At 35.7% G+C, this 12,851-nt stretch overlaps 1 protein-coding gene across 6 annotated transcripts in view; it reads left to right on the forward strand.

The window, feature by feature from the left end:
- AFDN (afadin, adherens junction formation factor) overlaps window positions 1-12,851 on the forward strand; it is a 189,074-nt gene that overhangs the window by 149,849 nt on the left and 26,374 nt on the right. For 5 of the 6 annotated variants that reach the window (XM_044671892.1, XM_044671893.1, XM_044671895.1 and 2 more), the window contains 3 exons: window positions 5,997-6,062; window positions 6,371-6,444; window positions 6,860-6,978. In XM_044671892.1, the coding sequence (XP_044527827.1) occupies window positions 5,997-6,062; window positions 6,371-6,444; window positions 6,860-6,978 (259 nt within the window). The remainder of the gene's footprint in view (window positions 1-5,996; window positions 6,063-6,370; window positions 6,445-6,859; window positions 6,979-12,851) is intronic. The other variant, XM_044671897.1, reaches the window with a different exon arrangement.

Consider the following 12,851-nt stretch of genomic DNA (forward strand, 5'->3'; position numbering starts at 1 on the left):
ATAAGGTAGATTACATGCAGGAAACTAATAGTGTAGTATATTTAGTGAAATCTGTGAAAAAATGCAGGGCCTTTTCAGAAATAGTATTATATTGTGACTTATTGGAGTGCCACCATCATCACAAAATCAGAAAGGATTTATTAACTGTCTAGTTCAGTGATGGGGAATGTTTTGAGCTTGGTATGTCAAAATTCACAAAAAAACAGCATAACTCAGGTGGTGTGTCACTTCAAGAAAAAACCATAATTTCATGATATTTATAGTTTAAATAACAAATGTATAATTGTAATATATAACTGTATTTAATAAACCAAAATAGGTAAATTAATATAGGTAGAATTGTCATCTGTAGTGTACAGAGTGTCTACACTACACTACAGCAAATGTTTCATCCTCGGCATGCGGCCCCATGTCATCGAAAATGGCTACCCATGTCGTGTCATAGGTTTGCCTTCACTGGTCTGTCTTTTGTGTCAGACATTCAATATACAGATACAAACAGTACATCCCTCTACATGCACATAAATTAAATGGAAGGGAGTTAAATACAACACCAAGGTGGGTAGAGAGGAGAATACTTAATACAGTGTTGAGAATCAAGTATGATTTCATGTTGGAGATGATGCTTGAGCTGCATCTTGAAGCAAGTGAGAGATTCTGTTATGTGGAGATAAGGAAAAATAATAAATGTTGAGGAACAGTTACATGTAAAGGTCTTGGGATGGGAAATTGATTGCCATTTGTAAGTAAAAAAAGAGAAGTTTTCTTTGGGGTCTCCTGTACAGTGTAAAGTGATGAATGGAAAGATCAGTTAGGGCTTGGTTGTGAAGGATTTTTAAAACTAAAGAAATTTGTACTTCACTAACTTAAAGCAGTGTATACACTAAGACTTTGGAATGTTCTGCTGTTCTTCCTAGAGACAACATGGCACCAGTGGAGCTTATCGAATTGAGTGTTCTGGTCATATTTATATTGAAGTTTGTTTTGTAGTCTGGTGTGGAGCATGGAGTGGAACTGGGAGCCAAGAGACTCATTAGGAGATCTTTGCAATATTTTAGAGGAGAGGTGGCTAGTCCCTCAGTTTGGATTGATGATCTTATAAAAAGAGAGAAAGGGGTTTGATTTGAAAGTAGAAATCACAAGATTTGGCAACTGTTTGGATATTTGGCATGAACAATGAACTTAAATAGAGCTTGAGACTATGTATTTAGAATTTCATCATACCATATGAGGAAACTATGATTTCAGTTTGGCACCAAAAGGTTAAATTAATTGCCCAGCCAGTATGTACCAGAGTGTGAAATCTTGACTTGATTTCCGAGGGCACCTCTTTATCCACTGTACCATACTGCCTCATTTAGAGCTCTCTAGTAGTTCCACACTTAACTAGTGAGTGAACAGCACCAAATTCTCATTTTTTGCTGACATGCTGGAAATGTGTACCAATGACCTTTTTACTTGAACCATTTATGGGAGGCTCAAATCCTTCTCATCATATCATTGTCCCTTGGCAGTGGGAGTGCATTGGTGGCCCATAGGCCGTGGGATAGATAGTATCTTTCAGATTTGAGTTACTTGGGAATTCTGCCCAAGGCATGTGTTAAACTCCTAAGGCTAAACATTGGCATGATGCTGATTGCCAGTAAGTACCATTAAGGAAAACTGAAAAGAACTTTGAAGAGCATAACTAATTATCAAAATTGTCCATGACTCAAAAAGCTATGGAAAATATGCTTTGTAGATGTTAATACATTGCCAGTGATGCATTCAAGAAATTTCATAAATGCTATTATTAAGAGCTTGTATGATAAGAACAAGAAATTAGTTGTATAATAGGGAGTGACTAATGGACAGTCTACCTTTTATCTATGAAATGTTTAGAAGAAGTCTGGCATATAGGTTATAGGATTTATGCATTCATATGGACAAGAAGTATATATGGTAAGAAGGTATAGATACCACTTGCACCAAAGTTGAGGTGGATCTAGCAAAAGAAGGAAGTACTTATGAGTAGTGGCCATGGTTTGTAGTCACAACTTATGGTTTTCAAATCAGTCAAGAGAAAAAGGGTAGAAAAGTGAAATACATTTTAAACAATTTAATAGTTTAATGCAGTTTTAAAATATAGTAAAATATTTATACAGATTTTGTTTAATACAATAACATAAAAGTCACAACCATTTCTGTGACTTTAACACATGATTGTAAAAGTGCTTTGTCAAAAACTGCTATCTTGGCCAGATTTCTGACTTTTTACATTTATATATTTTACAAACTAAGTGATGCAGTTGTTTAATTCTGTGAAATTACCAGTTCATGTTTATAATTTAATACAAATTTTCTTTTAAACCCTTAACTTCTGTGTATTGACTTATAGGTGGAAGAGTGCTAAGGGTAGGCAATGGGAGTCAAGTGACTTGCTCAGGGTCACACAGCTGGGAAGTGTCTGAGGCCAGATTTGAACCTACGACCTCCTGTCTCCAGGCATGGCTCTCAATCCACTGAGCTACCCAGCTGCCCCAATTTAATACAAATTTTATCCTGAGATCCTTTCTAAATCCCAAAGTACATATAAAGAAAAACTTAAAATTGTCCTTTGTAGTTGTCTCTAAACTCTGAAATCAGTTGAGAGGTTTGGAAGGCTTAATTCACTCTAATTATTCCTTTGCAAGCAACCAGTTATTAAGTTAAATACTTTTATTGCTTCAGTGGGTCTGTTATCTCATCAATGTGGTACTTTGCATCACTGCAGATTCCTACCTATTCATTTCTTTCATCCTCCATGATTTTCCTCTTTATCCTCCAATGAAATTATAATTTAGAAGTCTTGCTTTATGAGTGGAGAAAAGGAAGGAAAACTAAGAAAAAAGTATCATAAATGTCCATGTCAGTTTACTATTTTGTCAGTAATATATGACAGCAGTCTTTTCCAATTCTGAGGTTCTCGAAACATACACTAATAATAGAGAGTGAGACACATGCATAAAGTAAATATGAAATATCATTGTAGCTCTCAGGGAAAAGGAAAGAAAATCTTTCACTTTCATTAAACACTATAGAGATGTCTGAGAACTAGATCTACACACTGAGTAATTACTATGGTTGTCTGAAGGTTATTTCAGTGGCATGAGTAAATTCAATTTTCAGTAACATAAATCTAAATCACTGGTAATTTTGTGAGCAGAATCTTATAATTAAATTTCAGGAGCAAAAATTAAACTTATACATTTATAATTACTGAAAATAATTGAATATTCTATTTTTATTTTAATAAATGTATCAATTACAAATTCTTAGCTTGATGAATTCTAAGTAAATGACCTTTTTATTTGCAAAAAACATCATTTGGCATAATTAATGCATAAGAAAACCTTTACAGTTTTAGCAGAATCTATTTTGCAAACATGGAAGGATTTTTTTTTGGAATATTTCTCTTTATCTTCAATTCAATGAATTTATTATTTATATTCTCATTAACAATTTTTTGGGAAGAATTTTGGAGTACAGCCTTTGAGATAATTTTAATGTGCCTAAGGTATGCCAGAATAGCAAGATTCACTGTTTATTTCCTTGACAAATATTTGTTGGGTATTTATGTGCCACAACCCGTGCTTATGAGTGTATTTGTAGATTGTTGGTGCCATATATGATATAGATGTGATCATTCATAACTGAGGTGAAATGAGTTATTGTTGTTTATATGAAAGTTCTTCATTAGAATTTACATAATACTAATTCTCTTTTCACAGTTTTTGATGTACATAGGAATTATACTAAAGTTGAAGAAAAGAAAATGAAAGGAAGTCATTTTTAATGAATGGAAAGCACTACTAAAACCTTAAGATTAATTCGATTTTGTTTTTTAAACAAACTTGAAAGCCTTTATGGAGTTCCTTCCTCCCCTGCCTTCTTCCTTCCCTCCCCTTCCTTCTTCCCATCCTCCCATCCTGGTGAGGAAACCGTCTTTATACCAAAGCTGTTTATAATAATTTTTTATAATAATTGTTTTACTGGAAAACCTATTGTGATAGTCAACAGTCAGTAAACATTAGGGTAACTGGGAGGCTCCATGGATGGAAACAGGTAGACTTGGGTTCAGATGTGGCCCAGATACTTCCTACCTGTGTAACCTTGGGCAAGTCACTTAATCCTGGTTGCCTGGAACTTAGTGTTCTTCTGCCTTAGAACCAATATCAGGTATTGATTATATATAGTATTGATTTTATTTTTTTATACACACATACATGTATAAAAATACAGTAGGTAAGGGTTTAAAAAAATAAAACAGTTATGTGTCAGGTATTGTGCTCAGCACTGGAAGATAAGAAGAAAGGTATAAGACAATCCCTTCCCTTAAGGAGCTGACAGACTAATAGAGGAAAACAACATATAAGAATAAACTAAAAATAGAAATGAGTTCAGATAATCCTTGGAAAGACTTATATAAACTGATGCAGAAGCAACAGAACAGTGCATACAGTAACAGAAATATTATACAATAATCAATTGTGTAGGACTAAACTATTATCAACAAAATAAGGTTTCAAGAGAATCCCAAGGGACTCATGATAAAAACATTATCCTCAGCCAAAGAAGGAATCGTTGGAACATGATTGCAGATCCAAAATATACCATCCTTCACTTTATTTCCTTCATGAGTTTTTTATTGCATATCTAAATATCTTCCCAAGCTTTCATTTTTTTAGTATTGTACAGTTCACAAAGCATTTTGTTCCTTTTACATAGTAGAACTATTATTTGAATTTTACTGGTGAGGAAGCTGAAGTTCTTAGAGGTCATAAATGGTAGTGTTGGGACCCAAAGAAAGATCATTAGTTTCTTGAACCTATTTTTTTACTCCATTTTTTTGATTGTTAGTAATAGACCTATATTTAAGATGTTGTCACTGAGGTTTTGAATGTTAGGAACATTTCTCATCTACTTTTTTGTTTTTCCGTAGTGAGTAATTTAATGCTATTTAAATACAATTTTTATTTTAAATCTTCTTTTAACATTTAGAAACTTTTGATTTTAAGTATACCAAATCTGCTTCTAAATGTGCATTTTAATTTTTTAATTTTTTGTTTATTTTTAAATTAAATTTATTTTTTAGAAAAATTTTCCATGGTTATATGATTCATGTTCTTACTTTCCCCTTCAACCCCCCCACCCCCATAGCCAACGCACATTTCCACTGGTTTTAACATGTGTTCAAGACATGTTAAATCAAGACATATTTCCATATTATTGATAGTTGCATTGGGGTGGTAGTTTCTAGTTTACATCCCCAATCATGTCCACATCAACCTATGTGTTCAAGCAATTGTTTTTCTTCTGTGTTTCCACTCTTGTAGTTCTTCCTCTGAATGTAGGTAGCATTCTTTTCCATAAGTCCCTCAGAATTGTCCTGGGTCATTGTATTGCTGCTAGTACAGAAGTCCATTAAATTCTATTTTACTACAGTCTCTGTATACAACGTTCTTCTGGCTCTGCTCCTTTTGCTCTATATCAATTTCTGGAGGTCTTTCCAGTTCACATGGGATTCCTCCATTTTATTATTCCTTTGAGCACAATAGTATTCCATCACCAGCATATACCACAATTTGTTCAGCCATTCCCCAATTAAAAGGCATCCCTTCGTCTTCCAGTTTTTTGCCACCACAAAAGGTGCGGCTATAAATATTTTTGTACAAGTCTTTTTATCTATGATCTCTTTTGAGTACAAACCCAACAGTGGTATGGTTGGATCGAAGGGCAGGCAGTCTTTTAGAGCTCTTTTGGTATAGTTCCAAATTGCCATCCAGAATGGTTGGATCAGTTTACAGCTCCACCAGCAATGCATTAATGTCCTAATTTTGCCACATCCCCGCCAACATTTATTACTCTCCCCTGCTATCATTTTAGCCAATCTGCTAGGTATGAGGTGGTACCTCAGAGTTGTTTTGATTTGCTAAATGTATATATTTAAACACAGTGTATATTTTCTTTTTCCATAGGGTGCAGGCCAAGATAAACTTGGAATTTATGTGAAGTCCGTTGTAAAAGGAGGTGCTGCAGATGTGGTTAGTAAAAATTTTTAATTAGAAAATTGCTAGGATATCAGAAGTTTACTGATTAAAAATAAGTTGATTTCCGGCCTCAGACACTTCCCAGCTGTGTGACTCTGGGCAAGTCACTTGACCCCCATTGCCCACCCTTACCACTCTTCCACCAAGGAACCAATACACAGAAGTTAAGGGTTAAAAAAAAAATAATAAGTTGATTGTAACTATTGATCAAATGTAATTTACATTTTAATAATTGGTTAAAACATTAAATATAAAGACTCTCCTTTCCTCTTTTCCCTGACTTTTCTATAACTTATTAACAGGATGGTCGTCTGGCTGCAGGTGATCAACTGCTTAGTGTAGATGGGCGGAGTTTGGTAGGACTGTCACAAGAAAGGTATTATTTATTTTTGTTTATTAGAATAAAAGTTAATGAGTAAAATTTGTCAATAATTTTGGCAGCACCCTAAAATGTTCGTAAGACCAGTCTTGAAAGATAGTATTCTTTATCCTCAATTTAATATTGCCAACATAATGGAAACTTTAAAAAATAAATTAGTTTTTGAAGTTGACATAGTCTCTTTTAAATTGTAAACAAATTTCTAATGTTAGTAAATGACCCACTTGTTTTGTCATAATTCACTTTCTAAGAAAGAATGAGCAGGCAGCTATTATTGATGGACAAAGAGTCACTTGGGAAAAGTAGAAAATGTACCTGTTTAATAGTTCTGTTAGTCTTGAAGTACATTCTTGAGATATCACACCTCTGACACAGTCTTCAGTGTTCTTCCATTTCCAATGTTCTCATGCAGGGCAGCAGAGCTCATGACAAGAACGGGTTCTGTGGTAACATTAGAAGTTGCAAAACAAGGAGCGATTTACCACGGCCTGGCTACTCTGCTCAACCAGCCTTCTCCCATGATGCAAAGAGGTGAGAATTAGTCATGGAAAATGGAATGTGTCTTTTATTGTAGGTCTATTTTCTTAGACTAAGTAAACATGATTAAAAAAAATTAGACTTGTATCTGATTGCATCCTATATCATTTTGTGTCCTAGTCTGATGGGATTACTTCCTGTCCCTCCTGCATGCCCTGCACTTTCTGTCTTTCTATCTTTTCTTATACATTTTTTCTTGGAATGCTTCATTTCCCTATGCCAGTTGAGATCCTGACCATCCTTAAATATCTACTCGAGTACCACCTCTTCTGCAGACTTTTACTGATCCTCTAGTCTGCCACACTCCTTGTTCTTTTGAGCATTGACCTTTTTGTAAGCAATAATTTCCAGATATAGGATGTCCATCATAGAATCCAAATGGAATGGGAAATGTTTAGATGGTGAAGGCCTCTTTCTTCTTTTTGAGATAATACTATGCTGATGTCAGTAAGCTTTAAAACCCTTTATAAAGCCTCTTTGAAATCCATCTCTGTTCAAGAGTTTGGGTTAATAGCCTACACAGGAAAAGCAAGTGAATGAAGAATACCTATTGTACATATCACAATATGCAGTTAGAGGATAATTTATAGAACCAGAAATTCCTGTTTATGTATACACTCACATATTGCACATACACTAGAGGTGAATGATGAGTTGGGTCTAAATAGGAGGAGGAAAGTGGACTATATCTCTTTGTAGAGCAGTTCCTCCTTGAAACTAAAACCATCTTCTTAAAAACCTTCTTTATGTCTTTTTGATTTTTAGATCCTACATTTCCTAAAATATCTTTCTACTTACCCCCTCTTAGCCTCTATAAGAAGACTAAAAAAGAAGGGGGAAAATAATTCAACAAAATTAACCAATGTAGTAGAATAATCTAATGATATATTCATTGTTCTGCTTCTATAGTCCCTCACCTCTACAAAGAATCAAGGTGGATATACCTTTTCAGTTATATATATATATGTTTGTATATGTGTGTATCAATTATTATTTTTTTTCTTGTTCTTCCTTTGTTTTTCTTTGCTTAGTCTGAAGAATCAGTTTAAGGAGGCACAAATGACGAGAGAGATTTTGGTGAATATAGTTTGCTCATGTTATCCATGGTAACTTGTATACTAAAAGTAGTCTAAAAGATATCATCCAGGAAATGTATGAACTACAGATAGGTTAAAAAAAAACCTAGAATTTAAACATTAGTCATTAGTCTAATTACATCATCTACAAATGAGAAAACGGGCTCAGAGAAATTCAGGGACTTTATGTAGGGCATATAGGACAGAATTCTTCATGTAGGAAGGAGAATTAATAGGTAGACCACTCTTAGTGCATCACTGAGAATAAACCCATTGGGAAGCTGAACCATTTGTTTTTTGGTGAACCATTTGGAAGTCTGGATGAGAATCACTCAAATTGAGAAGCTGTGGATTGATTATAATATAAATCATTAAAGACAGTACACAGTCTTCCAGCAGTGGCTAATATAGTACTCTTCCCATAGACTTTGTTCTCTAGACTCTAATTTTCATTAAATTATAATGAATCAATGTGATAAAAATTATTAAAGTTAATATATACATTGATTCTGATTGGAGAACTCTTCGATGTCTTATGGCTGTCTCATTCCAATGAAATCATATTCTTTCTTTGTTGGCAAATTTTTTTTTTCCAGAAAAATAAGGAAATATCAAAGAGAACTACTGCTGCAGACATAATGTTGATGACCAGGGAGGGTGGTTTTTGCTGATTGCTGGGAGTTTCTTTCCCCAGCGCTATGGGGAGTAAAGTGGGATAATAAATCAAGGAGTAGATTGGGCAGTTGGAGGTGGGGGGAGTAAGTGAGAGTAGACAGACTAGGATAAGTTTTGCCATATAATGATTTGATGCATATTGGGGGTAGAGGGAATGTCCCCAACTAGCAGAGCTGAGTGAAAGTCTTGGTAGGTTAGGAACTCAAGAGAGCAGTAAGAAGCAGCTCATGAATGAAGACCTAACACCATTTCCCACCTGAGTGGGTCTTTTTCTGCCTGGGAGCAGAAGAAACTTTAAAGCTTTTCCTTTCCTCTTAAAGGACCCTGAGAACTACCAAAAAGGAAGTTAAGGTTCCAGTTCACTAAGGCTCTTATACCAGTTGATATTACTAGTGCCATATCCTTCTTGCTTAATATTCTCCTAGGGAAATTAGCTAAAGAGGTAAAGAGGAATCTCTCACCTAAAATCTTAATGTGTTTAAGACAGTCTGAATGAAGATGGTGAAGGAGTTTCATAACCAAGAACAAATGCAGGCTTAAGTCCATGCTTTACTGAGGCTAACAAACTACTAAGGACAAGAAATTGTTTTTGGCATTTTAAAAAGGTGAATTAGGATCAAATAAAAGGAGATGGGCCAGTTGCTTGATAATGTATGGTATGATTGAAATAGAAAAAGCAAAAATTTTCATCTCATTTTTCTCTTCCATTCTCTGTGTAGAATAGAAGTTCTTAACCTGATTTAGATGTCAGAGGGTCCATGAATGTGGATGTGTGGATGTGAGAGGAATTATATGATTTTTCTGAGAAGGGCTTCATAGACTTACCCCATCTGCCAAAAGGGATCATCCCACAAAGATAGATTAAGAACCTTAGTATAGTGGAATGCCTTTTGTATGGGAAAGACTAGTAAAACTTTCCAGTTGCAATTGAATACCAAGACAAGTAAATAAATGAAAAAGAGACTAATTATTTTAAGTCATCAAGCTGAAATGAATTCATTTCAGATTGTTGAAAGAAGTTACAGACATGACCTGAATTGCTATCAATAATATTTGAGGAATTGTGTAAATTGGAAGTGGTCCCATATTACTGGAGACATGCAAATATCCAGAATATCAAAAAGGGAAGGGAGTAGAGTCAATAAACAGATTGAGTGAAATGGATATAGATCACCTACTTTGTAGGTGATATTATGTGAGTGTTTAAGGAAGAAGGCAATAATGATTAATAGTTAATATGTTAATTGATAATTAATAGTATGGGTTCATTGAGAACGTGTCATGCCAGACATAATCTTCTTTTTTGATAGTTATCAGAGGAATGTCGTTATCTTAAGACCCACCTATCTGGTTCCTTGTTACCTACTGTATAAGAGTTCACATCTTCACTCTCATTCAAGCATCTGCTGCATTTCAGGTACTAGGAATACAGACACAAAAATGAAAGAAACCCTACCCTTAAGGAGCTTATATTCCATTGAGGGAAACTGACCAAAAAGAAAAGGCAACTTAGTTTTTTTTTTAAAAATCCTTGCAGTTTAAGGATGACAGGCCCACTGAGGAAAGCAGTTATGCTTGCCTGAGATTGCTGGCAAGCCCCCAATCTCTCACACAAAGGCTCTGATGCTCTTGGCCAAAAGTTATCATTAAACCCTGAGTCCCCCTAACTCTGAAGAGCAAAGAAGTCCTTGTAACATCATGACTCAAAGTATCAAACCTGCCTTTCCCCAAGAACAGATTAGCAGTCACTGCTTCTCAATTTACTTACATCTGTAATAGCAACCCTGGTAATGTTTGTGTGTGAAGTCATTTTCATTTTCTTTTTAAACCCTTACCTTCCATCTTGGAGTCAATACAGTGTATTGCCTCCGAGGCAGAAGGAGTGGTAAGGGTAGGCAATGGGAGTTAAGTGACTTGCCCAGGGTCACACAGCTGGGAAGTGTCTGAGGCCAGATTTGAACCCAGGACCTCCCATCTCTAGGCCTGGCTCTCAATCCACTGAGCTACCCAGCTGCCCCCTGAAGTCATTTTCATAATCATCATCCTGTGGGAAAGTAACACCCCTCCAAGAATGTTGTAATGCTTAATATCTTACCATCTCTATAAAAGTCTTTCTCTTTGTTATAAGAAATGAAGATCATAACCCCCTGAGATTCTTCTGCTCCAGCCTTCTCAGGCATGCTGGGCTTAATCTTTCCTGTCCCTCTTATCTCATTCTTTCTCTCTAGCTCAGGGGTCGGCAATGTATGGCTCTGGGGCCATATCTGGCTCTTTTGAGGGCCAGATATAGCTCTTTCTGCAGGAGCCATAAAGTCCATTTTTTTTTTCAGGCACTGTTACAGGAGTGCACTGTGAGCACTGAACGGCTCTCACGAAATTACATTTTAAAAAATGTGGCATTTATGGCTCTCACAGCCAAAAAAGTTGCCGACCCCTGCCCTAGCTGCTAGTCTCCCTAGCAGTCTGACTCACTCTCTCTCTCCATGGCTACAATGGCCCTCATATCCAGTCACTCATGACTGTGCCTCTCACACATGGCATGCAGCACCATACACATGGCGCCTGAATAGGGACACTGCTAACACATTCCATGCCACACTAGGATATTCATCATGTTGTTTTCAGATAAGCTCCAACATGTTCTTCAGAGCCTAGAACTCTTGGCATGTACAGACTCCGGTTTGATCCTGTGGAATCTGGTTCTCTATTTCTGTGCCAGTCTTGTAATAAAACATTAAGACAATATCCCAAACAACATTTGGGCATTTGTCATCTGATGAATTTGTCAACATGTGGTAATAGAATCTCTTTCTATAGAAATACTGATTTTACTATAGGAATATTGGATAGAAGACGATTTTATTTCCTCTGCTGCCAAAACTCTTTATGATGAAAGGATTCCCAAATAGTGTTATGCATGAACAATTCTAGGACACATGACTGATTGCATTTTACTCTTTAATTCTTTCAATTTAAGGGTAGCCCTGTATGTGGACTTGTGCTTCCCTTGGGGCTTCAGCACTCTCAGCCTTGGGCCATTTACTTGCCTTATCAAACTTCTAACTTTCTCATCTCTACAGTTTTATATAACTATAGCATGAGGTCAGTAGGAGGAAAAGACTTGAACACCTTAAAATGTTACTCCTGAATTATCTCTCTCAACTCCAGGACAGTCTACAACTTGGGTGAATTAAAGGTAGTAAGATTTTTTTTTGTCTGTTTCTAATGGAGACTTCTTTTTGAGAGCATGGGGTCATGGGAGTCAGACCTTTTGTCTAAATAATTTTTCTGACTCTTTCAAAATCTACTTTCCCAAAGTTTTAAGTTAAATGTTTGTGCCTTATGTTTCATTTGGTTATGTGGAAAATTGACTTTATTCCCAGCGATACCAGATAAATTAGGTTGTCCGCATTTTAAACAGCTTTTTTCAGCCTAAGCTATTGACAGATTTTGTATGCTCTATGAAAAGTCTGAGAGGCAACTTGGCCTAGTGAAATGGAGGGCTCACTTTGGTGATAGAGAGGCCTGGCTTCAGATGTGTTATGCAGCTTTACAAAGAACCTTAAAACCCTAGTTCTTTAGGAATTGTCTGAAGCTCTTTGAAGGCTGTTAATTAGAGAAAGAGTTTCCATGAAGAGATTTCCCATTTTCATTGAAGTCTAAGCTCTGAGTTTAGATTCCTCATGGACTGTGCCTTCCAAATTATGGGATCCATATTGCTGAGAGGTGCTGCAGCTTGAACCCCTCTCAGCAATATGGATCCTACAAAATGAAAGCACTGTGTATCTGCTACATTTAGTATAACTATCTTCTCTCTGCCCCTCCTCCCAAAAATATTTGAACTAGCTTAAAAACTGATTTCCTTTTCCAAAAACTGTTAAGGAGTGTCTTTTTTTTTTTTTTTTAACTCCATACCTTCTGTCTTAGCATAAATTTTATGACAGAAAAGCTGCAAAAGCTAGGTAGTTGGGGTTACACAAAATAAAAAATTCTTAATTCCCTCTTTCTATTCCTCCCTCACCCACTGGGAAGGTAAGTGATATTATATTTAATATTCATATGAAGTCATGTAAAACTTTTTTTTTTGATAGCTACTTGTCTTTTAATTTTTTCTTC

Source organism: Gracilinanus agilis, chromosome 4 (assembly GCF_016433145.1).
Source record: "Gracilinanus agilis isolate LMUSP501 chromosome 4, AgileGrace, whole genome shotgun sequence".
Taxonomy (NCBI): domain Eukaryota; kingdom Metazoa; phylum Chordata; class Mammalia; order Didelphimorphia; family Didelphidae; genus Gracilinanus; species Gracilinanus agilis.